General features: G+C 42.4%; 2 protein-coding genes across 3 annotated transcripts in view; one reads left to right on the forward strand and one right to left on the reverse strand.

The window, feature by feature from the left end:
* Positions 1-8,259: 8,259 nt before the first annotated feature.
* Positions 8,260-12,361, reverse strand: cartl (cocaine- and amphetamine-regulated transcript-like). Of its 2 annotated transcripts, none has more exons than XM_067490683.1 (3): positions 9,904-12,065; positions 9,126-9,191; positions 8,260-8,558 (listed from the first exon to the last, which is right to left on the reverse strand). In XM_067490683.1, the coding sequence occupies exons 1-3, from the start codon at positions 10,039-10,041 to the stop codon at positions 8,451-8,453; spliced, it is 312 nt and encodes a 103-aa protein (XP_067346784.1). In that variant the 5' UTR covers positions 10,042-12,065; the 3' UTR covers positions 8,260-8,450. The 2 variants fall into 2 exon arrangements, with proteins under 2 accessions (XP_067346784.1, XP_067346795.1); XM_067490694.1 differs by lacking the exon at positions 9,904-12,065 and adding an exon at positions 12,221-12,361 and having other exon boundaries at positions 8,263-8,558.
* Positions 12,345-27,360, forward strand: part of iqgap1 (IQ motif containing GTPase activating protein 1) — a 40,426-nt gene continuing 25,410 nt past the window's right edge. The window contains exons 1-2 of the mRNA XM_067490569.1: positions 12,345-12,561; positions 13,717-13,819. Of these exons, the coding sequence (XP_067346670.1) occupies positions 12,516-12,561; positions 13,717-13,819 (149 nt within the window). The 5' untranslated portion in view covers positions 12,345-12,515. The remainder of the gene's footprint in view (positions 12,562-13,716; positions 13,820-27,360) is intronic.

Below are 27,360 nucleotides of genomic sequence, written 5' to 3' on the forward strand. Positions count from 1 at the left end.
GTCACATAGTCTGCATCACGATGACATGTAGTTAGTGTTAGTATTTGTAATAGTGGTTTGCTGATAGTTCACTTATATTCATATTTGTTAAGTTACTTTTTTCTTTTCTTGTGTTGTTCATTACTGTGCAATTTACGACTTATGAGTTCAACTTTTACATGTTTGGAGTCACATTGTGCCAATTGTTGCGTCCTATGGTGTATTGATGCAGCAGGCAGGCTTTGGTGTCAGTATAGGGAACCCTGCATTAGGGTTAGGAACAAAAACTTCAGGGTAAAGTTCAAGATAAATTACATGAAAACAAAATGCAGTGATGACACATGTACGTCCTCACTAAAGTATTTCTGCTCCCGAGGTCTTCGGATGCTGGATTGTGAAACCTTCAGCCCTGCTCTGTGTTTCTATCATCAGCTGTTGTTGTTCTGTGCTCAGTGCACCAGTGGTTTATTTGTCTGGAGGTTGAGTCATGTACTCTGGGATTCATACAAGTAGCTTTTCCAGCCTGAAGGAAAGTCCAGGGTGGGTCTTTGTTGGTCAGCTGGCCTGAATAGGCTCCTCAGGTGGATGATAGAGGAGGTGAGAGTAGGGCGCAGTCATACTGATGTTCTAAACTAACTCCCTTCATCGTCCTTTGATGGGATCATTAGTTGTGGTCTGAAGGATGCATGAAAGGGTCGACAGACTGTGCCTGAGGCCTCCTCCTCTGTTGACACAAGGATTCTCCATGTGAACATACACTGCATCACATACTCCACTCTCGTACCGACCGCGCCCGCTTTTCCTCAACAGGAGAGGCTTCTTTAAGGAGCAGCAAAATGTTTGCGACCAAGCAGAAAGAAGTCCAGTTGACATGACTCGCCTTTTAGAAAACCGAACCCGGAGGACTGAGAAGCTTCACAGACACAGCGGTTTCGTCTGAACACGTCTAATGTTGCTTCGATGCTGCTGTTTTGCCTCCTTTGTAAGGTTCAAAATGGCTGCTTTGCTCGCATAGACGGCGCTCTGGTCGGCTGGTTTTCATTTTCATTGTTTATCTACTGACAAATACAGACATCGAGTCTGTGATAATACCCAGGGCCAAATCCAAGTTTAACACATCTGGGGGAAAAAACGTCTCTCAGGGCCTTTTGTCTAATACTTTTGGAAAAAGAAATACCATCAAATAAAAGCTGAAAACCTTTTTAACCATAAACCCCAAAGTTTTGTGCTATTCCATTACTTTTGAAAGGGGCTGTAAATCTACAGAAGAGGGAAAAAAAATCAGGTCCCCTTTGAATCTTATTATTTTACTTACGCATCAAGCGTTTAGGTGAGATTTGTCTCGACCCCTCAGCAGATGAGTGGACAAAGCTAGTTCTGTTTGTTTTTGTCATTTGTGTGATCTGACCCATTAAAGATGAACAATGAGTCTAAATAGCCATTTTTTTTTCTTGTGTCTGTCACTTCACTCTGTTTTGTAGCAACCTCATTAACGTCTGACTCTTACAGTGGAGCTGGTGGCAGACAAGCGATGGTGATGGCGTCCATCCCTGCAGGTTATTGGCATCCCGATGAAATTATTTGCAATCCGAGCAGTGCACTTGGGAACGTGAAGTAATTGCATCTCCATTCTTGTTCACGGCGCTAACACTTTGTGTGCGTTCATCCACAGACACACGACCAAAATGTGCTCGGTGAGATCGGAAAATGAAAATGAAACTCAGAGGCCTTGAGTTCTATTTAAATTACATTTCAGTCTAATGGATTTTCATTTACGCCACTGTGTTAGCTCAACACTCCAACCATTCATATTGAAAGTACTGAAGCCAATTACATATTTTGCCCAGAGATATGCATGATGGATCCTTTTCATAAGCTTTGCAGCTCACTGAATCGTGGAGTGATAACATGAGTTGTAGATTTTGAAATATTTCCTTTTTAACGTTCAGAGTTTAATGAACATCTTTAATTATTTTTCAGCTGATTCCTTTATTGGGTGTGTGTGTGTGTATGTGTTTCCAGTTTGTCATCTGATGACATCTGATAAATCCCCATTTAATATACGCAGACATTTTATTTGCAGATGATAATGATTGTTCAGATGGATTTGCTTCCTGACACAAAGCACTTAGTAACATCTTTGTTCTGAAGTTCTTAAAAATGTATTATTACCTTGCGTACATCAGTACACAGGAACTCGGGTTTGCATGCTATGTATTCAAACTGTTGAAACATAATTAAGGTCGTTATTCGTCAAACAACACATTTCAAATAATCAAATATTACATAGTTTTTCACTCTAAATTATTGAAATACATTAAACTCTCCATACTTACAGGATAGAATTGCAGGAAGTATTTTGGTTGAACATCTAATTTGTCTGCTCTGCCTCTAAAATCAAACCCCACTGACCCAACTGTAGAATTCTCTACTGAAATAGTTGGGGCATCAGTTGTCTCGCATGGCTTCTATTTTACAACTTTGCAACTGACTGAATGAAATATTTTGATCATTTTCTTCCTATAAATAATGTGCAACAACATACAGTATGTGCAGTTTGCTACTGAGCAATGGGTGGAACACGTTCATATTACGTTAGTCTAATATACAAAAACAGAAATGAGTCTCAACTATCAGATAATAAACTGTATTGCATTTGTGTTTGTCCGTCGTGATGCATTTTGTGTCAACTGAATGCTAAGAGAAAACCACCGTTTCTTACCGGCTGTGCATCATTTACCACGTCAAGGAAGGTCCACAGTGTCCAACAGCTGCTTTCACTAGAGACTAGTCTCGATCAGTATTTTGATACAAATGTATCCTGAAAATGTTTAGTCTGGTTTATCCTGAGCTACTGGTGCAGCAGTGATCCTGTTACACCGTCAACCAAAGTTGACCTCATCACACCAAGTTGTAATTGGGACTTTGATGGAACAAAATGATTTGAACGTTACAGGACACGCGATCATGTTTGCTGTAAAACACTGTGGCCACATTTTTACAGTTTTTAATTTTTAAAAAAAAATTTAGTTCATTTCCACATTGGGCTGAACAGCTGGAGCAGCCTGTTATTGTGCCTTTCAATGGTCAGTTATCGGTGGTTATCGTGTCCGTAGTTGTTGCTCAGTAGGCCGGTGATTCCCTACTGTCCCAAGAGGCTGCTGGCTTTATTATTACTTACAACAGTGATTTCAACTCCTGTGGTTTTACTCAGTACTGTGCAAGTTTTGCCATGATTACTCATCAGTATTATCTAAAATAGTACTTTTGCTATTGTACTTAAAAACCTGTGTGGCGCTTGCAGTGGAGAATATTTTATTTGAGTACTGAGTTTGTGTATTTCTCAGCGTGCCCCACACTGACCCTCGTCCCCTATGACATTATATAAGAACCAGTGGTTTAATGCTGTGGCTGATAGAGTCTTTATTTCACGTCTTTCTAAATGAAGAAATATTCTTCATCTCGTTGCATCTCCGAGTCCATCAACCTCATTTCTAGCACCAGCAGTTCCGGTGAGCCCAGTGTGTGCAGCACCAGATGGCAGAAAAACAAAGTTTAGAGACGGGCTGGTGATTATAGCGGCTCGTTTACTAGCTGAAGACCAGTTATTTCCCTCAGGAGAGGGAGGCTGCCAAAAGAGTATTGGATTTACATTTGTCAAGTGTCCAGGACTGCGGCTTCTAATTAATGCTGCTGTCTGCTGGATGTGTAAATAGGCAACTTTTTGCTCAGATTGTCTCCATACTGACTTTATAAAGGTAATAATATGTCAGCGTTGTGTTTACGGGTTGATTTGCTTCAGCAGACCAGTAAAAAAAAGCACATAATAATAAATTCAAGGTGCAGACAGTTTTAGTGTTTACAACATCTTCATCTGATCTCATTACAAAAACCTTTTTGTGCTTCCCGGTAAACAGCATCACTGATGGTAAAAATCCAAATTGCAACATGTTGATTCTGTTGAAACCTCATAATCTTTCTGCTGGGGAGATGCTCTTTCCTTTAATGCCAATATTTTTACAGCATTGATTTTCTTTCATCATCGGGTAAGATGGCTTGATGGTCCCGTTAACGTCAATCTGCAGCTCATTTTGGGATTCGTCGAGTCTCCCGGGGACAATAAGCGTGACGTGATACAATGAGACATGAGGGCAACGGCAGGGAAGATCAGCCTCGTTTGATCACACGGTGACAGGTTAACAGCTGACCCTCCAAACATTATCTCAAGGCTAAATGACTGTATCTACTGTGTGTGTCTGTCTCGGTTGCTCCTCACATTAAACAGGTCATCAATAGGCAATGTAAAGGCCGCAGTAACTGCTCTTGGGAAACATAAACAAGCTGTACATCTGAGAAGGTGACAAAAGGAATCGATACAGACCTAAAAAATGATCCGAAAATAAACTTCTAATCAACCGGAACTCAATTTTCCAGCTGTATAATTTACATTCTATCTCAGAGTTTGAGGCGTCTCAGCCCATGTTCATCTGCCAAACTGAGAGACCTTCCCCAACATTATTACTGTTTACAGGTTTCTAAGATTTTTTTTTTTTACTAAGAACTCCGAAATTCCGACATGCTTTACCTGAAAGTCGTGTTTTTATTAGAATCCAATATATCTAAGGTATGAGGTTTCATCATCATTAGCTGTCATGGTTGGAAAAACCAGACACGGTGTTCAACAACAGGAACAAAGCTAGTCCACACACACACACACACACACACACACACACAGCATAATGAGGAAAAACATCCACAATTATTCAAGTGATGTACAGCAGTGATTGACCTTTTGACATTATGTATTAGCCAAATGAGGTTTTTTGTCAATTATTTTGTCTTCTTCATGTCCATGAACACACTCTACTCTTAATGTGAGGACAGAGTCCTGAGTTTTGATCACTGTCCGTGCAGCTATGGCTCATTTAACCTGGGTGTAGACAGGGAACAATGACTCTCTCCAGGCTTTCAGGAGCCAAACAAACACAGCATCTGTATAATGTAACACAAACGGGACGTGTTCTATCTGACACCTCGGGTATTTGAGCTTTGGTCAAAATGGCTTTACATTTTTTAAAGGGATGAAAACTTCACTGAGCAAAAAGGCAGAGTTTTATTAAAAATGTATTACTACACACACACACACATGGACTGTGATGGACAGAGTGTTTAAATATCTAAAAAGAAAAGTTTCACTTCCTATGTAACAGTGAAATTATATCATTTCCATGAACTTCATTTTCTGCAAATGACGTGATCACTTCTCTTTGAAAGGTTCACGTTTCCAGTCAACATAGTTAGGTTTCTATTTGCTGCCTTCTAGAACTTTGCCACAGTCACAACATAGTTTATAAAGAGATATGATTGATTGTACATTAAGCAGATGCCACATTTGAGGGACACGCACTCAGAAGTAATGTAGGGTTCCTTCAACACGTGGACAGGAGGAGCTGAGGTGTGACCAGTTCTGTGGGGGGTGGGCAACCTTCTCTACCTACTAAGGCTCGAGCGCCACTCATAATATACAGGATGCTGAGAAGTTGAATTAACCAGCTGATTCCAGCATCATCATGGCATTGAATGGAGAGTTAGCAGTTGTCATCAGCCACAACGGCGAGTGGCTGTAGCTCAGTTGGTAGAGCAGTTGTCCACGAACCACAGGGTCAGTGGTTCGACTCCTGGCCCTCCTGACTGTGTGCTGAAGTGTCTCTGGGCACAGCTGTCCCTAGTGTGTGCAAATTGCTTGTAAGTCACTTTGGATAAAAGCGTAAATGTAGGTCCATGCTCCAAAACATATGTTAGTGTAAAGAGGTGCTGTCGAGGTGCTGTCGTGCAGAGATAAAGACAAAAAACATCATCATCAAAAGGCTGGAAACAAAGTTCGAATGTCCAATGATTGTGCTGACGAGGAAGAGGCGAGCAGGGGCCTGGAAACGCAGGAAGGAGATCACTGCAGGACAGGTGGGAGTGAGTGGCACGATGAGCTGGGGATGTGGATGAATGAGCTGTGTTTGCTGATCCAGCCTCACGTGGTGTGGTTGCTTAGGGAAGCCAGTGTGAGAAAACCTGAGAAATTACTGAGTCAGCTTCCTGACTTCACAACATTTTGTTTTGTGCATCTGTTACACAATGTTTCTGCATTTCTTGCCCTGCAACTTCTATTTAAATGTGAGATTTAAAAGTTAGCTTAAAATAGGTTAATTCATTGTATTAAAAATGTTTTTTTTCTATTTCTAAGTAATGAATCAGACTGTATTTAGATGGCTTATATTATTTTTAATTGCATTTTATATGCTACTTCCTGAATTACTGGTAGCAGTTGTCATTAAACTGTAATACCACTCATACTGTGTTTGGTCTGTGTGCAGTAATATAATCTGTGTATTAGCAGGAGCATGACTAAGTGTCATATACACAAAATGTGCCTATCAGTGCATGAAATTCGCTTTCTTAAATGTGGCAACGCACCTCCTCTTTTGTGCAACAGAAAAAATGCTTGAGCCAAGCAGAAATCAACAACGAAGACAAAGACACTTTTCATTCACTATTGACTTGTTTTTATTACAGGTTAAATTGCCTCAGGCCGTGAATGAGGGAACCATTACACTGCTGTTTGTTACCTATCTTCTCCCCCCAAGGCCAAAAGGAGCAAGAGGACCCTCAAATGAGCTTTCCAGTCTTTTATGGTTCTGCAGATAAAGACTCCCGGGACAAATGAAAAGCACGTCCAGTATCTGTTGGTGAGCTGGATCTGATTTTAGTAAAATGATTTGGACTTGGAAATGGCCCGGCTTTCTTTCATCACAATTTTCAGCAAAATATATAGAAATCGAATTTCCATCGGGTTGGTTTTCGCCTCATTGTCACTTCCACTGCATCAAAGTATATCAGCATGAAGCTGAGCTTGTCTCAGTTTTCCCCCTGGACATTATTTACATTGAACAGCAGTCACATGTTCTGTTACTCTGTATGTGTGAACAGGCCGTGGCTGCTTTTTGCTTTTAGAATAAGGGATGAAAGATGTTGGATAAGGCTTTTCTTTTTACTGTGATATACTGTTAACTACATGTGTACCCGTCTGCAACTACCACATCAGTCGGTCAGGGAGGATTAGGCCCAAAACCCTCCAAACATACACAAACTGCCCGTGGTGTCATTGGTAAAGAGCAAGTAAATTCAGTCCCTAAGAGACGACACTGAGCTGAAAAAGTCAGCAATCCGGTCTGTGTGGGAATTTTTCTCCCCTCTAGTCGCCATCGAATCAATATATGCAGCTTTAAACTTTGGTCATTTTCTAGATAAATGGTATTTTTACAATCCCCATAGAGGCCTTAGAGCTAAAAGGAAATTGCCTCTACTCGCGGTTGCAAAAGACTTCTGTTGTTGTCTGAAGAAAGACAACGGCCTGACGCACCACTTCACCGGGTGACATGACAAAAAACAAACAAAAAAAAAATCCCTCTGAATCATTATTTTGCATCTGAAGTAAACCAGTCACTTCTGCTTGTGTGAGTTGTCGGGTGGATTCAGATCACATTGGTTAATATTTCTTAAAAATCATTTCAACCACAGGTTTTAGAACGAGGAAATGATTGGGTCTACAGGACGGTCTGTGCTTCAGTTCAAAGGTCTGGATGCAGTGCAACAGGCTGCAGGTCCAGATAGGGGGTTTTTCAGACCGGTTCAGACTAAGATAATGTATTTCTATAGCACATTTCCCGACCAGCCGTCACAAAGTGGTTCAATATAACAAGTGGTAAAATATAACAAATAAAACAGGGTCCAAGCGGCACCACGGGACAGGGATAGACACAGCATTTCAGTTTCGTTTGCAGTAGGTAGCTCATCTGAAACCGCGCAGCTGACGTTGTTTGAAGAACAAAACCCATTATTTCCCTATGTAGACATGCAGCGGCGCCCACATTTGCACAGCACTGTTGCTTCCAGCTGGGTAAACTTCCTGTGTACAGCCATGGATGCTACACAAACAGGATTCATGCAAACAGCCTCTGCAGGACATTTATGTAGAAATACATAAATAGACATGTGAGCTGTGCATTTAAATGTGAAGTTGCAACAATGATGGCAGGTAAAAATACGTGGAGCATAATGAAGACTGGGCCATGTCCTAAAGTAATTTAAGTAATGTAAGTGTTTCCACGTTTCCTCATGGCTCATTCATTCATCAAGGGAGGATTCTTGGGCAAAGACCCCTTGGACTGCATGAAATATAACACCAGCATACAGTAAGCATAAGTTAAATACAGTATTAGGCAAATAAAATAACAAAAAGATGAGTTAACAGTGTTTTATTGAGCATTGACACGTTACAGAAAATCCTCCTCCACACTTCTTCTCAGCCAAAAGCTGCCAGTCCGACAAAGCATAGATACAAATAAGAGACATTAGAGACTGACAGTAAGATGAGCGTCAGCGTGAGCGTGCAGCCAGCTGAAAGATGCCTCGCAGGTTCAGATGCACTTGAGCAGGTAGGAGTTGCAGTTGGCTCCTCGGCCGCAGTCGCAGAGCTTCCCAATGCGAGGCCCGAACTTCATGGCACAGCGGTCCCCCATCCCACACTGCATGGAGGCAGGCGTTAATTCTTTTCACCTTGATTCACATTTACATTTACATTTACATTTAGTCATTTAGCAGACGCTTTTATCCAAAGCGACTTATAAGTGAGGTACAAGGCAGCAAAAATCTAAGTCAAGGAGAAAACATCAAAGCAAAGTCCTATCAGATTCAGTGTTTTCATTTACCGTTAGATGCTCTGAATTATGTCCTCGACACAAAAGAACGAGGAAGAGAAGAAGTCATTCATTCCAGCACTTGTCATCAAAAATAATTAAACCCTGCTCATTAACACAAATTGTGGCTGCAGGAAACAGACTGGTTGTGTCTCGTTTGCCGGCGATTTGTCTTCACTGAAATGCTGCTGCTTCCAGCTAATTGGACTGTGGATGCAATCTCGATTACTTTGAAATTGCACCGAGGAAAACACTGTTGTTGGCATTTTCGTGCTATCTTTTAATTACAGGCAGGTATCAGTGGAGTAAACTACACTCTGCTTTTCATGTGGAGAACAGTGCTGGAGATGTCTCCAGAGCATCTTAGTGGAAATGTAGAGAATAAAGTGAAGTTACCGTCGGGATGTTCCCTCTTTTCTCCGTTGAGTGCATCTTGCCCAGCAGAGCCTCTAGTGCTTCTATCTGTTCACCAAAGACAAAACACACAACCCAAAATGTGAGACCTGTACAGCAAAGCCATAATCTTAACGTCTTTTCATATTCTGTTCATCTAAATGTCTGAACACGAGACTTTGGGGCTTCTCTCATATGACAATATTCTAGATGACCTGTGTATGATTTAACATGTATTTTCCCTCCAAATTCAGCCTAACAGACACACACACACACACACACACACACACACACACACACACACACACACACACACACACACATATATATATATATATATATATATATCTCATATATGGAAACTTTTGTTTATGAGCAAATTGGTTTTGAAAATAGGTTTGTCAAACTGTAACAATCGTAACATAGCAAAGAATATTTATGCTCATATTTGTCTTTATTGTAGGTCGTTTTGTGCAGCTGACATAAAAGATTGCTGCTGCTCTTAAATTGCTCGTGTAATATGCAATTGTTAAAATCACGTCCGTAACGTCTGTGGGGTAAAATCTAAATACAAGCTAAGAAGCACATGTTTTGGCCTCTTCCTACACACAAACCTTGCAAAAAGCCACAATCCAATATCTAAACTATTCTAAACAAATTCTACTTATTCTGCAGAGTCAGGGTTTCAGGCATCTCCAAAGTTTGGGAAACGTGACCCTGTGGCATCAAGGATCTCCATCACTTCCACACATGACTGATGCTTCACGCCTCAGATACTGACCAGGTCCTTGTCTGCAGCTGATTCGGGTTTTTCCACTGCAAAGTCCTCTGCGGACACTTCACGTGACGCCTGGCCGTGACACAGGACGGTCAACAGGCCGACAAAGAGCAGCCCGCGTAGCATCCCGGAGCTCTCCATGGTGCTGGTCCCGGTGGAGGTGGAGATGGGCGGAGGTCCCGGCAGGAGGAAGCAAATCAAGACTGCAGGAGGACAAGGTCGCAGCAGGTCCACGGGAGCTTCTCCGTCCTCCCGGACCTTTTCTGGTCTTATATGGACTCACAAAGCCCCGCCCGAAAGGCCACTGCAGGAATAACATGCAGGGGTGTTTTGCATCGGGGGCAGACGGGGATGGATGGTAACCTCCACCAGCACTGAGGTAGCAAAAAATCAGGGAGTCCAGCTGAAACTCTCTACACAAAAAACTCCAAAAGCCGTAAAAGTGAGTGAGACGCAGACGCCTTAAAACCGGGAGCTGGCGACAGGTGAGCTGGTTACCTGGTCACGTGACATGTGCCCCGTAAATGGTGGTCTTTTGTCAGGTTTGGGGTTTGTTTGTAAGCAAATCATATTCATGAACAGGCTTTAGAGTTCTCGTTACACACCACCACACACAAGACGACACAGGCTTTAATATCAGGTAAGGATTCATTCACCTGTGTGAAAATGTTTACTGTGCATTTTCTTCTCGGTCATTCGCCTGTGTGCACCTCCACTTTAAAGGCAACGCACGTTGACCCACGTGCAGATAAGATACGGTGTTGACATCTTCTGGCTCTGCGTAATTTGATCAAACACTTAGAATCACAACACTTCCTTCATGCATTCACACACAGAGGCCTCGTTTGACTCTCGGTTTGGATCTCGTGACCCTTGTGGATCTTGTTGATGGAAATGTTTGCTTTAGCACCTTAATTGCTTTTGGTTTCTTTTATCCTTCCTGATGGGGAAGTGTTGTTCCATCACAGTGCTTCAGTTTTTCCATGTGTGGCACGATCTGTAATTGCTAAGAGCTTTAGAAAGTGGGGTGCGGGTGAGGGTGGTGCATAAAAGGATTTCAGGGACACTAACAACAGGCTGATGCATTGCTGCAAATGCTGCCAGGACCTGGATCTAGTAGCTGAAAGGTCTGAAAGGACCCACACAGTAATTAAACTCTGCAGAGTTAAAAGCACTTATTTCACTTGTAATGGAATATTTCATACATTAGTACTTTTGCCTTAAGCATCAGGATTTTTTAATTACTGACCGTGAGGAATAATGACATTTCATTACATTATAACTCTTTAGGGGACATGGTTCTTGGGATATTATAGGATTTTGACAAGATGTAGGACTGATCTGGACAGACTATTTTCCACTTAAAGAGCTCACACACACACACACACACACGCACAAAGTCCGAACACAGCAGTAATAGTGAAAGTAAGAAACATAAAACACGAAACCCATTTTTCATATTTTGATAAGTGGTAGAACAATCAAAAGTATGTGACTTTAATCAGGAAGGCGTATTTAGTAATGGTTTAAAAAATATATGACAGCATTGTCTTATAGCATTTTTACATTTTGTACCTTGTGGTGGAGGTAATTTTAACAATTTTGCGCAGTACTGTAAGTAATAGATTACTTTTATTAAAAATTGTGGACACACCTCTTCATGTTGCTCTTTCCCACCTGGAACAAAGGGGGCACTACTGTGCATTTATCCCCCCCCCCCCATCAGTGTCCAAACTGTCTCACTCCACCTGCCTCCGGATCACAGACTCAGCACCTTCCCACTAATAACCGAGCGAACATCAAAGTTTGTTGCTGACCTTTCTGTTAGAAACTAAAATCAAACGACACTTTTCTTTTTGTTTTTTGTTTTTTGCTGGCTCTCACTTCTGCTGATGCAGCACTTCTCAGAAGTTTACGTTAAAATTAGGTTCAAATCAAAACAGTTTTTTTTTTGTCTGTTTCCGGTGACGCGATGAAAGCCTGCGTCCAGCCTCCACCGCTAATATCGTTCGTGTCGCAGCCCTGGAACAGTAACTGTGAACCATGCACATCACGTCAAAGTGGTTTTATTTGCATGAGCATGATGGACAGAACAGCGACGGCAAAGTAGGTCACACAGGGTTCGGCCAGGTCCAAAGGGGTTTTCGGAGCAGAGGATTTGCTTGAAACTACTGTTTTGGTCAAACATGAACTTAAACGCTCCGGTTCACAGTTTCAGTATAAGTGATATTGTTGCCACATTATTACACCGAAACAAAACTAGTTGTAGAAAATAGGAATCCCACCGAGGGGGCCCCTGCACGGACCCCAAGTGTCCTACCCGCAGAATACAGGAGGGGGCGCTGCGCCTGCAGTTCGGCCGCCTCGGCGTCGCTGAGCTGCGTTTCCTGACTCGCATACTTCAGGATTAGGAAGAACACACCCAGTGACATCAGTGAGGTTTGAAGAAGAAGAAGAAAACGTCTCAACTCAAACTGTGCAGCGGAGGAAGAAGAGGGCCGAAAGGTCCGTCCCGGGTTTCTTTAGCTTTTGAGTGGCGTTTGGCGCTGGAGACTTTGCAAACCGACGTGTCCTGAGCTGCGAGCGAAGTTTTTTAGTGAAGCGGACCGCGGAGGATGTCAACTTCAGACGACACAGACGGGCTCCGGCCGAGATATGGCTGTAAGTTCCCACTCTTTCTCTGCTCACCTTGAGATGCCAGGCAGGCAGGCAGGCAGGCAGGCAGGCAGACTGACTCCCCCCCCCACCCCCTCCTCCGCCTCCCGCTTAACTTTACACTGGGAGAAGCGGCTCCGGATCCGCTTGGGATCCTGCAGACGCCGAGAAAGGCTCGTTTAGTCGCAGAAAGCGCTCCGCGGTCTTTGAGACAGCATGGTTACAGCCTAATTATCACTTCCGCGTTCTTATAGTAATCGCCGTAGTGTAGAGACGTGGGGGGGAGGGAGAGAGTAGGAGGGGGGGAGGGAAGGCCTGCTCCAAGAGAGGACACAACTTTTTCACTTTGGACACCTTTTCACCAAGTTACCAGGTGCATTTACTGAGAGCTATGAGGCCACAGCAGGACCGAGCACAGGAGGTGAAGCACACGTCAGAGTTTCATGTCGAGGTGACGTCCACCAACAACCACCGCCCGTTAGTCTGTCATCAGTTTTGACGCTTAGTTTGAAGGAAACGCTAGAATGAAAGATCCCCGACTTTCACCTGTGCAGCTCCGTTATCCGTCCTGCAGGAAACCATGCAAGAAGTTTGCTCCGCACATGGAGCGCAGGGCTTCAATGCGGAGGACTTTTCATTGTGGAAACAAACTCAGAAAATGGTGCCAAAGAGGACGTTTGTGGAGCCTCACCCACCTCAGAAGTGACAGGAGGCTAAATAGGGGCCTCTTTGTATTGCGGGCCTTCACACCCGGGGGGGGGGGGGGTTAAACTTGGGTGTGGAACATGTTCACTGCGGGCGGAAGCTCAGCTCAGTTTTGTGTGTGTGGGTGTGTGTGTGGAATCACACTGGTTTTATGTTTTCACCTTATAAATACCTGGGCCCTAAACACACAAACGCATGTCTGCATCTTACAGTCCAACAAGCCAGAGGCGCTTTGAGCCACACACTTGACTCAGAAAGGAGGCACATTGTGGAGGTGTAGAGAAGCCAGGGAGCTGGCGGCTAAATAATAAAGTGGACACACACAGAAACGCAGCAGAATGTAAACTAAGACAACATTTAGGATTCGCTGGCGTAAATCCAGCGGCAGTTGGGTTGGACTGCATTCGCTGCCTTGTAACCGTGCCTTGTTTCTTTTGTGCATGTTCTGGGCTCCAGCGGTCCTGGATGGCGTCGAGCGGCTCACGGCGGAGGAGATGGATGAGCAGAGGCAGCAGAACATGGCCTATGAGTACTTGTGTCACCTGGAAGAGGCCAAAAGGTAAGAGGCAGGAAGTCGGTTCATCTGCCACAGCAGCTGACTCTCAGTTTACTCGTGTCGTTAGGGCTTCACCCAAGCAAAACTTCACTTTTCCTTAATCTGCAGATTATTTTCTCTGTTCCTGCACAAAAAAAAAAAAAAAAAAAAGAGAACATCTACACAAGACAGAGAAAATCAGGGAAATCCACTTGAATTTGTGTCATTGTGCGCGAGAAACTACTACCAACGGCTCATCTCAATCTTGGCTGCTTTGCTTTGTGTTCCTGCTCTGCTCGACTGAGTCGACCCTTTGAATCGGCCCATTCAGACACAAACCACCTAGTACAACAGGTTGACCTCTCGCCTTCACTTGCTCGATGCTAAAGCTGTGTTCATACCTTTGTTGACACTGAAGGAAAAAAGTGTGTGTGAAGCAGTTTGAATAGAGGTGCAGGTCTCCTGGGACATGGACTGGATTTAGACCATGTTTAGTGAAGCAGATAGTGTTTCCTGTGCATTTTACATTCATGTATCAGCAGCAAGGTCGGGTTTAGCAGCAGTTTCAAGTGTTTTAGGAGTTGGATTTGTGGCAGGTTTAGGCCTGAAAGGTTTTCTTGGTTTTAAAAAGGGGGAAAAAAAAGAAGAAATTCTGCCAAAGGTAGCGAGTTATGCAGATGTTCACCTTTATCTCCTCTTCAGACTTTTTCATCTGTCCTGATTCAAATGTGTCTGCAGCACCGAGTCAGATTCGTAGCGGTGTGGGAGACTTTGGCTAGACTTTTATAGAAAAAGGATTCGTTTAATCTGCTGGTTTTACCAGTTTACATTTTATTTTCATCGGTCGAAGCCTCCGGACAAACTTTTGTTGGACTCCTGGACTAAGAGCTGTGTGTTCCTGAAGCTGGAGTGTTGGGAAAACGTCAAATGATGCACAGACCTGCTCGTCAGCGTCATACACTGCTTGAATTTATTTTTGTCAGTTTCTAGGGTTTTGTTTTTTTTTTTTTTTTGTACAAAACAATAAGAGAAAACTCCAGCACTTGATGTTGAAGACCATAATGAAAGTAGATGCTTTCATAGATAAACTGTGTTTTGACTGATTGCTGATTTCAGTGTTCGTAAGGAATAAATTTGTCAACCAAACCACTTTTTCTGTGGAGGAATCGTCTCCAAACTTTCTGTCTGTCGTCGCCTGTTTCTTTGGAATTTTACAAAAACTGGGTGAGGTCTGCGTTGCTGCCCGAGCTTGTCAGCAGCCTCTGGGGTCAGCTCGGTCGCGGGCTCGCTCATTCAAAAGAGGAAGGATTGTGCGAGACTCAGGAAGTGACTCAGTCCCCACTGTTGCCACAGAAACCAGCCGGTGTCATAGCAACAGGTTCCGGTGTGAGAGCTGGAGTCCGTGCCGCTGCGAGTGTGCGCACCCTGATAAAGGAGCAGAGCGGTTTTGTGGCTGCGTGTGTTTGTTGCCCCACATCCCTCACCTGTCGTTGTCATGCATGTGTGACGTTCAGGACGTTCCTGGAGTGATTAAGACTGGGTCTGGAAAACTGTAGGTGTCGAAAATCATCGTTTTATATATATATATTAAACTGCACAGGGCATCTTTTTTTTTTAATTTGAATTCCAAGTGGTATCTTCAGTTTAGGATCCTGCATAAAATCACACTCTGCACTAAAGCAGAGTTTCTCTGGCCTCAAATCACATGTCACAAATCATAAATTTGCCTCAAGGGGCTTTGAACAAGACTTCCTGATAAGGGAAAAACTCCCCAGAAAATCCCTTAAAATGGAGAAATGAATGGAAGAAACCGAAGGAAAAGCATCAGACTTCCTGCACAGACAGAGGTGATGGATGCTGGTTGTACACGACAGTGCAACACAGTGATTTACGCTGTGGCCAATCGGAGTTAAAATATAAGTGACTGTACAGTAGATGTATATAAATGAAGGAGGACAGCGTCCTCTGCACCATGAGGACCTGGATGAAGGACAGACTAGTAGACTGCACAAGCACATCCATTCGCACATCTGGAGGAGGAATAAACACACAGAAACAGGACAGACCGGAGCTCACAGTAAAACCTGGAGCGAATTTCAGTCTATTACGCATCTCGAAGAAGAACGATTCAAACTTCCAGCACATGTACCTCACTTGTAAGTCGCTTTGGATCAAAGCATCTGCTAAATGACTGAATATACATGTACATGGTACACGGTGACGTAGGCGAAACCTTTGCTCTACCTGCTACAGACTCGCGACCTTTAGCTTTGAATGAGAAGCTGCTCTCTCTACAGCTGACGAATGATGCAAAGGCGACAGGAGCCACTGACGTTACCATAAGATTCTCAATGTTTTGTGACTTTCTGTAAATCGGTAGGATGATGTCACCTTCTCTGATGGTGGGGGGTGGGCTGGAGAGTTTCCCATCATCCTCTGCACACGGTGCTCTGGATATTGTTCAGTTGTTTGCCCAGCTTTAGAAATCTGACCCGGTTCCAAATCCCAGGTATTGTTTGGCCTTTTTGCTATAATCCGGCGCTGATGTCCGAGGCTTCTCACAGTCGCCCAGTTTGACATTTGACATTTTCCTCGTGTTTTTGGCCGTGGTTTATAAGGAAAGTTGACTCAAATGCAGAACAGACAGATTCAGTAAAAATGACTAGCTTTTGTTATTGCGATTTTTTTTTTTTCATCATAGTCGTGATGTCGTCGTGTGTGTGTGTGTGTGTGTGTGTGTTGCTGTTTTTTAATTAATACCCAGCATCTTGGCCAAGACACAGCAGTTGATAATTAAACCTCGGCCCAACAGTGGCACAGTAACAACGATGTAAATGAATGTACAATGTCTCTGAAGTAAAAAAAATTAATAAGATCCCTGTATCGACCTACTTTTTTTTTCATTTATTTTTTTGGGATTGTCAGACTCTATTTGTGCTGCCTTTTATTTTCCAGAGCCTGGAAACTGTCCTGGAACTTTCTGTTCCTGCACTGTGTGTCAAAATAAAGTTATCACCAAAATAAAAGCTTAACAATCTAACAGTGAGAGCTGAACGTTTGGTTGGTTCTGGTTGACCTTTAACTGCTTTTGATTTATATGCATAAACTGTGGAAACGAGACATTTTTAGCTGCCGGTTTTTAATCAGTCCTTCCGGCCTTTCATGTACATAATTTGACATACGTTGACCAATAACTTCAGTGGTGTCAGACAAGAGTTGTCAGATCAAGCTGGTCCAGTTTGCCGTTGAGCTCATGTCGGTGGGCTGTAATTATTTATTTTGTTACTTAAGTGTTTGAATTTGGAGGTTTAACTTTGGCACAGCAGTTGACATTTCCAGGCTTTTCTTTTACACTGTGTGAAGCTCCAAATTCAGAGTCTTGTTGCATCCTCGGCCCCGGTGTCTAGTGATTTTTCAAAGTTAGTAGCCACTCAGTCACAGTTTTAAACGTTTTAAATTGCATAGACATTATTAGGATATAAATTCCAACCACAAAAGGTGGGGAGGTGGAGAGAAGAGAGGCCCACCGCCCCTAAACTGCCTGAACACCTCACACAGAGCTGCACACAGATGACCTGCACTTTGTAGTGTCCCTGAATGCACCTCACCTGCGAGACACAGCTGATGCTAAACCTCTCACACAGAGGGAATCCATTACAGTCCGGTTACAACAAGAGGAGAGGACATTTCCACTGTAAACTATCATCCTGAGTTTAGGATCAAATCAGCTATTTGATTAGTTTGCTGATCAGAATCTGTCCCTAAGCAAAGAAAATATAAAGTTCAGCAAAAACATAAAAAAATCAGTCATGTTCATATATCACATCATAGGTTGATAACATAAATACTGTGACAGGTCTGTGTCTGGGTTTTGTTCCACCTTTTTACGTGTCTCCTTCAGTTCCCATTTCCATCGTCTTCTCCACAGGAACTTCTCATTTACAGTCGCGTGTCGCTGGTCACTTGTGCTGAGGCGAAAGCCATAATAATAATATTAATAATACCACTTCCTGCACACAGCGTTTGCTCATTGGTCAATCAATGAGCAAACGCTGCGTGCAGGAAGTGGTCGTGGGAGTCAGAGTGAAGTGACGGCAGATTCTACACTGCACCTTTAGGATTAAAAACTGGGTCTCACGGTTTAAATCCATGGGTTGAGATTTTGCTTGATTGGTAAAGGTTAAATCCCTAAATGCTGTAACCAACATGTATATTTGATGCTGAAGAGAAAACTTATGTGCACTACTGCTGGATTATCCTCTTCTTTAAACCTTTAGAGAGCTGTCAGTTAACTCATGTGAAAGGTTTGTGGGCAGGCAGATCATTGTCTTTTCTTCAGATGAATGTTTGGCAGATTAATACTGATGCAGGATTTGTTGCCTAGGCAACCTGAGCATCTGCTGTCAAAACACGAAGCCACCTTTTAACGCAACCGAGCTAGAAACGTTGTGCGCACGCGATGGGGCGTAAAGCATTTCGAGAATCTGTGAATCCCCGACGTTGGCAGGCTGCTGAGTGACTCGTGTTGTTTCCAGGTAAACGGAGCTCCATGTGGAGACACTGAAGCCGGTGATGATACATAGAGGTATGATGGGAATGCCTGAGACAGTGCAGCAAGGTGTGCGTGTGTGCGTGTGCACGCACCCTGTTGGGACGGCTGCAGGAATGTCGCTGAAACACTCCTACTGTCAGATGTGCACAAGTATGATCATCACTCAGCTTGTTCGGCAGAGAAATGCAAACCATGTGTTATCTCACTTATTTTCATGTTCCCATCAGATGCAGAGTCAGAGGCTCATGCTACCTGCCGCACACATTATCACACCAAAGATTTGCATGCTCCGTGACCTCTTCGTACGTTTGCTTTTTAAGAAGTGGACCTTGAGTGCTGGTAGTTATAGTTTGCCGGGCAGCTAATAGGATCTTTCTTATCTATCAGCTGTTTTTTCCCGAATTTAATGATCATTCGACTCTGGTGCAGAAACACAGGCATTAATTCCCATCAAACAAGTTGCTTCTTTTGTCTAACCAACAATCGGAAAGTCAACTCAAAAGGCATTACATTTACAATCCTATTAGGCAAAGTGTCCCAAAGTGTTTTTTGCATTTTAAATCTAAAGATAAACATAACAAGGTAAATTGCAAAATGGGGAGAAGTTATGAATAACTGGATGGTTCTAGTCAGAGGAGTTTGTTTGTACATAGGGGTCATAGTCACACCTCATCTGGAGGAGTTTCTGCAGCTAGAAATAGACTTATATTAATATAAGGGAAGATTAACATTTACAGACATGCAATCTGCAAATTACAACCCTAGAAAGCAAGTTCCTTCTAGCTTTCACTCTTTCTTTCACTCTGCTGGGGAATGCAGCTGGACACGTTTTCTACTGCTCACGAAGTCGTGCATCACGCACTCCCTCGTCATCACGTCGATGCACAATGAACCGTTTCTGTGTTCAGCGATTTGCACTGATGTTTGAAGTCAGGATGTCATGAAAGCTTCTGCGTCTGTCAGATTTCGTCCACGTTTGTCTGGTTTCCTGCCTGTGTCACATACAGTGAAGCACATCTGGTTATAAATGTCTCAGTCAGTTGTCTTTTAACTGCTGTTACAGTGAAAGCGTTTGATTCCACAGGTGAATTAGATTCCTCTCATGTTTATCAGCGGAGTGAAAGGGGGAGAGGGGTCTTTGGTTTGTCTTTGAGGGAGGACAGAGTGTTTAAGTAATTGTGAATGACTGACTGTTTTTTTTTAGATGTTCCCCTTCAGTTTTACAAAGGTTAAAATTGATTATTTGTCAGTTTTTTTGCGGCATCACAGGACAAAAGTTTCATTTGCCTAAATAAGACTGGGTGTCGCCTTAATGTGCTTTAACAGGCTACTTTTTTTTTTTTTTTTAAAACAGGAACCTTCAGATTAAAGCATGAGCAAACCGGACATGACAAATCTGAGCATTTAGTTCCACTTTTAGCATTTGACAGCCCTGCAGACACATGTTGGTCAGTTTATAAAGAGTTCCGGTCTCTTTTTTTTCCCTTTTTTTTTTTCTTCAGTTGCAGGTTTTTAGCACGTGGTTTTGTCAGTTAATGTTGTGTAGTTTGCATCTCACAACTGTAGGAAGTTGTCAAGTTGCATAGAGCTTTGTACTAGTTTGATTCCACACAGGACAAATAGACGAGACGTCACTCAAATTCAAACAAAATGAAAAAGCATTAAAGACCTGCCAGCATCCTGAGATATTTGTGTTAAATGGGTAGAAAGACCTTTCATCTACAGAAGAATCAATAAATGGAAGTCAGTGTGTTTAGGTGCCCGTGTGTGTGCGTGGATTTGGATGCATCGAGCCCCGAGTGCTTGGTGCTTATTTTGTTTAGCAATGCTTTGAGATTTGAAGATGGAAATTGCAATAAGAGATCCAAGTACCAAACTGTCAAAAACAGAGATATTGAACATCTACTTTTTTGACCGAAGCCCATTTCTACATTTTATCTTACATGACTTCTCTTTTGAAACATTTTGAAACGACCTTGATTTGAGTTGGAAATATTTGACGTGACTTCAATTTCAGACGATTTCCCCCAAATCATCTTAACCACGGTTTTTCTGCTTTAGTTTCACAACAGAATACACATCGACTGTGACCTATTTAACAGCAGAAGATTAAAAACCACTTGAATAATACTATAAGCATTATTACTGATAACATTTTGCAGAACCAGTAGAACAACTTCTGATTCTGGACCTTTTCTAACAGACGTGGTGGTGTTTGTGTTTGTCGTCCTCTGTCCTGCAGCACTTGATAAGACAGTGCTGACCCCCCTGAAGTGTGGTGGCGTAAATCGAGAGGGTTCACTGCAGTGTGTCCTGCACGTACAGGACACGTAGGTAGCGGCTGCAGTGCCTCCCATTCCTGCTACCTCACCTCCTTAAATACACGGTCACTGTGGTGAGAAACCGTACAGAGATGTGTCTGCGTTTGTGCTTCCTGAGAGGGCGGCTCCCATTCAGGCTTATTTATGGCACGCACATCTGCAAGCGTTAGCTTGGTAGTTGGTGTTTTGAGTAAATCAACCAAATGAGCGGGTTCCCATCAACCCTGAAATTTCACGACAGTTTAGGGAATTGAGAAAATTGATCCACTTCAGAAAATGAAGGGTACTTTAGCTTTTCTCTCTCAGAACATTGTGTAAGTTAAAGCGCTTTTTTTTAAAATAAGAGATTTTTTTTTTTTTTAAGAATCTTTTGATTTGAAAAGACCTAATAAGCTGACCAACATTATGAATTAGTCCAAAATATGAAACATTTGATTCCTTGTCTTGCACTAAACAATTGTTTTAGGTATTAAAATGTCAATTTCACTGGGTTTTCGAATCCAGGAGATAATTTCTATGAGCCGTTAGTGACACTGGTGGAATTACAGTATAAGTGATGGTGGAGCTGAGCCTCTGAAGAAGCTGCCTTTGATGAGACCAGTGCCGCTTAAAGCACAGATTAACATATTTACAACTGTCTCCTAAAATATCATGCGTCTGTATAAACAATGAAAGAGGTCTTTCTTGCTGTAGTCGTTCACACCGGCCATCCGGAGAGTTCCTCTTAAAAAGTCATAGAAATAATGTCTGTATTCTGTGCAGTTTCTATCTACAGCTAAAGTGCGTGGGAGAGGGAAGGAGTTAAAAGCAGCTTCATGTTGTTCCTGAACATGTTGGGGCCTGTCAAACGTATGCAGAGTTGGGGTGGGAGAAAAGTGTCACGAGGCACAGCAGCTTTATGACTGGGTGGCCTCCTGTGTTTCTGGATCCAGCGCTGGCTCCCGGGACACATCATGGAGCATCAGAGCCTCTGTGGGAACTGTGTGTGTGGAACTAACTGCAGCCTAATGTGATGCTGCTGACTTTCGAAAACACCAGGGGTGTTTTCAGGTGTGTGTACTCAAATAGTCCAGGCGCGCATAGTTGTCGTTGCCATGGCGACGGTATGGGTGGCAGGCTGCCAAAGAGCAACTGATAACAGGCTTGTGTTTTACTGACCCATTTTTTTTTCCCCGCTTGTGCTCATGTAACTTTTTTCTAGTTTGATCAGTTACACTGGACTGTGTGTGTTTACAGATTTCTGTGACACTTTTAGTTTTTAGTGAGAGTCGGTGATTAAATTCAAAGACTTTCAAACGTGTCAGCTCTCTGTGAAAGTAACCGCCGCTGAAGAACGAGCAGAATTTACCATCACTCAGTGACCAATTTCAAGTGATGTGTTTGTGATAATATTAAAAATCAATCAATCTGAAATACAAAAAGTATTTAGAAAAATACAAAAGTATTTTGAATTGAGGTTTATTTCAAAGGTCCAAAAGATTTGGACCCAACCCAAAAAACTCACCTGATTTCCACTTGTGCATACAGTCATTTTCAGGAAAGAGAGACCTGATCTAAAGGGGAACCTGAAGAAACCCTGTAGAGTGTAGGGATTAATACACAAGGGAAGAAAATGGTTACAAAATTGCCATTACGTAATTTCTATCGAAAAATCACGATTTACATCAGAAGATCTGCAGAAAAGTTTTAAATCAAATGTAAAAATGAGTCTGGACCTTCACAGGAACTCATTTTCTACTTCATTCACACAGTGTGAAACTACTGTTCTGATCTCTGAAACTTTTCACCTCATCTCAAAATATGCTAATCGTCCGGTAAACGAGGTGTCTGTGTGTGTCCAGTGATATTTGGTGAAACACCAAATTTCAGTCTCAATTTCGATATTTGTCATTTGAATAACATTACACATTAAAATCCACCCTAAGGCAAGACAAAAAAAAAAACCCACCACGGTTATGTTGTCACTTTCTATAAATATTGGAAAAGTCCGGGTTGTGTAACATCTCCATTTGAATCTGCCCTCAGAGAAATCATGTGTATGACAAGATGACTGACAGTGAGATTATCCATGATTGTTAACAGGAAGATCATCTGTTGTATCTTTTAATCCATCGTGCCTGGTCCAGTGTTGTCATATCATTGCTGCAGTAGATGACACGCTGCCCTCCGTTGCTTCCTGTCTGTCATCGGACACCCACAGTAACATAACTCAAAATCCCTGTTTTTCATTTTAAAATCAAAGATTGCTCAGCACTTTTTACAGTACACAGCAGTTTGAGTCGGTTGCCACATCAGTTCTCAGCATCGCCCTTGACTGCAAGACCAGCACAGTTCCTCCTAAACCTGTGGCCAGTTTCCTGTTTTCAAGCACTTTCCAAACCTTTTTGTGTATATCAGCTGCTGCTGCAATGAATATTACATAACGCCACATTGTGTTGCTATGAGGAGAACAATGGTTTAACGTTTTTCTTTTTTTTTTATAGTGTTGGTGGCTTCCAGCAGTTCTAGTCTTTGTTTTGTCCATGATGGGAAACCTCTGACATTAGTTTGACTGTTTAAATTTGTGTCGAGCTAGAACAGTTAGTTAATGGTGACCGAAAGAATACAATTAGCAGCAGTTTAGGTTATTAGTAATTTAAAACATTTTGAAAGCGAAAAGGCCAAAAATGTCTCTGGTTGTATGTTTTCATTTCTGGATCCAAATTAGGATGTTTTTGTTTTTTTGTTGTCTTCTATGACAATAAACTAATTATCTTTGGGTTTTATTGATCTGAATCAGAAATCCAAAGGAGCTGATTTTGTCATTTTTCTTTTTTCTCTAAATGTTCTTGATGAAGCATGAATTAATTTTGCTCCATCTACATGAACGCAAGACAAAACACGACCCAAAAAATAAAACACGATACACTTTTCTCGACATCATCACATCTGTTCTTTTTTTTTTTTTTTTTTTGTCCACACTGGAAAGAAAAACATTGGGAACATCTGTGCAACTGTAACCAAAGCAATAGCATGTTAGGCTCTAAAAGCTTCCAAGACTTTGGTGACCTACACTCTGTCCTCTCCCTGAATGCCTCCAACAAACTCGCAGCGTAGGTCCAGAGAACTGCTGCTAGAGCAAGAACTGAGCTTGAGTATTTGATTGAGGCTCTGGTTGGGCGAATAAAACGCTGGCAAAGGAACGTGCAAATCCTTTCTGAATTCATTTTTTTTAATGTTGTTGTTTTTTCTCGTGCAGCTTTTGGCTTTTCTCACATTCCTGCTGATCTTCATTTGTGTGAGCCGTTGGAACAAATTGGAGTTTTGCTTCCAGTTTTTGTTGCCAAGAGTTTCTGAACAAATTGCAAATCACGGACCTGATCACATGACAACAAGACATTAGGTTAGAGACACTGTGACCAGCTGGTGGTGCTGGACCAGACATCAGCGCATCAAGTCGACTCACTGGTGACCGTGGATGTATGATGTAGCACCAGCAGCTTGTAGCAACTTTTTTTTGTTGTTGCCACGTCATGTGGGTGTAGTGCAGATGTCGGCACAAAAATCCTCCGTTCTAATGTGTTTGTAAAGTAGATGCCAGTTTTTTTTCCACATTGACAGGGACCAACATGGTCATAAACGCTAACAAGTTCCTGCAGACAAAAAGTAGAATTCTGGGCTCCTAGTTTTTGTTTTACCTGCTGAGGCCATTGGGAACAAGTATGAGTCACCCAACCTGGTTCTAACTGTAATGAGAGGGGAATAAAAGGGAGTGGGACTAGTGTTTCTTAAAAAACCCTGTAGCAACCATCTCTTTCCAACTCCCCTGTCTGTCACCTGAGTGTCTGTAATACCTGAGACCACAAGTATCGTTTGGGTTGGATGTCCATCGCAGCTTGGGAACGCTGGCTGCAGAAGCCTGGCAGTCGTGCAGAGTTGAGCTGAAACAACAGATTTCTCAGACTCAGCCCAAACTGGCCACCTGATTGACAGGCCTACCTGCCTCTGCAGCTAGCTCAGGTGTGTTTGGGTGTTGTGTTACATCAGCTCTCAGCTGATGTTTGCACAGAGCACGCTACATGTCAGATGTCACCAAGAGCAGCTCTCCAGTGTACGGAATGGGTCCGAGCTTTCAGTCATTGAGGTCCTTTTACTCGTACCAACATTTTACTTCTCATCGCCTGCCTGATTTTTGCATAAGGAAAAAAATGTGGATCAGCTTAATGAGCTATATTTGCCCATTTGTAAGACCAGATTATCAATTTTAACATATACTGTGATTACAGCTAATTCATTTTCCGTTAAACACTGAAAACCCAAAGATGTAACGTAACAAGAAATGCTCACGTTTGTGCAGCTGGAACCTGGTACTTTCGTGTCTTGATACTGATAAATGTTTTAAATCAGCAGCTCTCCGCACATGATTAAACATAGACATAGAAACTAAAAGCTATTTTATGTTCGGAATATACACTGTACAACAATAAATGGAAAAAAAGTAAATTACTAATAAACTTTATTTATATACAGTAGCACCTTCTCTACACTAACTTTAACACAGAGTATTAAAACTTTTTTTTTGTACACAGGCTGAGGTGGATAATCAGCCACATTTATCACCGTGTGGTGTAAACTGCTGTAAATAGTGACGTTTCGCTCGTGAGCTTTCGCAGTGAACTTTGCAGCTGCAGTCTGCAGCTCAGACCTCTGGGGGTGAAAAAAAAGCAGACGCGCTTTATTGTTTCCTCCCCTTCGACACATGGAGCATTTCACGCACAGAGACTCGATGGGCACAGTGTCCGTCCAGCTGCTGTCAGGCTGTTTGAACGTGAGTGGTGAGAGGACGAGGTCAGCTGGTCCACACATTCCAGTGTTGCAGCAAAGCATGTAATGGCCAGTTTGGCTGTCTCACTCGTCCTCTTTGGTGTGTGTGTGAGATTTTTCTCCTCTTTGTCCTTTTTGGAAATAACCCCTGTTATTAACACTTTAATCAGACACCAGTTCAGCATCATGGTGAAATAAGTGGAACGTGTGTCTTCACTGTATCTGTACATGATGACGTTTGCCACACGTGATTTGCTTTTCCAGCTATTGTGAAAACACTATTAATTGGTTTTTCCCTCTTGTCAGACACACACGGATGCACTGATGCATTTGCAATGTAAGGTGAACAAAGTGGAAAGACAATTTGTGTTTGGGTGCAATAATATTGTGTCTTGGCTTTTTATACTCCTTCAGTCAAACTTCAGTCCCCCCATTGTCTACAATTACTATAATGTGTGGCCTTTAATTGGTGCTTATTATTGAGTATTTACATGTACACGGGGGGTTTTCCCGGCTTAACAAACAGCTTCAGTGATGCGTGGGGTCCATGTTCTACTTGCCTTTGTTCACCTGGCAGTTCTTTCCATAAAACCACCTCCTAACTTTAATTGATGATTTTTGTTTAACTGATTTATTGTTTGTTCAACAACAAAATCCATAATCCAGTGTGGTGGCGGCTTTTAGATTGGGAATTCAGACAACCAGCAAAAGAAGATCTTTACTTGAAGCACAGTTATCTGTCGGTCAACAAATAACGAGTCGCGTAATTGTTTCTGTTTCGTTAGTGAATCGTGGTGTTAAATCCATGAACTACACAGCAGTGCATCAAGTACATCAAGTTATAAGTAGACTAGATTTGAAACATTGGATCATAAGGTTGTATATTAGCTCCACTGTTAAAAGCTGCAACATGAAAGTGATGAATCCAGTAATATTTACTGCTGTGAAATCCATACTGCACAAAACAGCTTTTATATTAGAGCTCGTAATGTCCTGCCCAACAATAATACAGGAGCTTTACTGCAGTATTACAGCTTTTAAGTAAATGATCTGAAACGTTATTCACTGCTCAAAAATACTTTATTGGTAACGTTGCTCAATAAACGTATTTAATAGTCTGAGTGGTTTTAGTTCGGCAGATTTGGCGAAACCTGCAACATTCTTGCTTTTAATGTCAAAGGCGGAAAAAGAGAAGAGAGACTCATTGTGTTGATGCCAATTTGGTTTATGTGTAGTTTCTAACAGGTAGATTTTATTCTCTTTCTCAATCTAACATCTGAATAAACTGTCTGAGCAGTGATTCTAGTTACACTAAGCCAGTTATGGAATTGTGGTGAAGACGATGATTGGTTCGCTTAATTTGCAGGATGAGACACAGTGACATTACAATACGACTAAACTGGCCTGAAACTGGTGACAACAATTAAAAACAGACACAAAATGACTAAAAAAAAACCAAAATTATACCAAACAGATTTAAAATGACCTACGGGCGTGTGGAGCCCTGGTTCCTAGTTCACCAAAACCCAGTCTCGCTGTAATGAAAACCTGAAGAATGCTGCAGTAGTAGTATATCGTAATAGTATCCAGCTTTTCCAAAGAATGAGTCAGTGAATCTCTTCCTGAACTGTACCACAAGGCTTGTGGTCTGTCAGGATAAGCCTCACTTTATCTTTTCGTCAACCTTAACTGCAGCAGGAGCTCGATGTCTGTCCCCCCAGAATAAAACCAAGCAAAGGGGAGTTACTGTATGTACACGAACTAAAGTCCAGTGAAGTCACTCTGCCGGGCTAAGTTACAGTAGCTATGGGTTTAAATTGCGTAGGAAAACAGAGGATGTCCCTCGACAGCAGACGGACACGGACTCCTGGCAAGGAGACCGCGGGTCT

Source organism: Channa argus, chromosome 2 (genome assembly GCF_033026475.1).
Source record: "Channa argus isolate prfri chromosome 2, Channa argus male v1.0, whole genome shotgun sequence".
Taxonomy (NCBI): Eukaryota; Metazoa; Chordata; class Actinopteri; order Anabantiformes; family Channidae; genus Channa; species Channa argus.

Coding starts and splice junctions, on each gene's coding strand:
- cartl (XM_067490683.1), bottom strand. CDS start 10,041: ATGGAGAGCTCCGGGATGCTACGCGGGCTGCTCTTTGTCGGCCTGTTG. Junction 9,192..9,903: donor CAGCTGCAGACAAGGACCTG/GTCAGTATCTGA, acceptor TTTGGTGAACAG/ATAGAAGCACTAGAGGCTCT. Junction 8,559..9,125: donor AAAGAGGGAACATCCCGACG/GTAACTTCACTT, acceptor GCCTCCATGCAG/TGTGGGATGGGGGACCGCTG.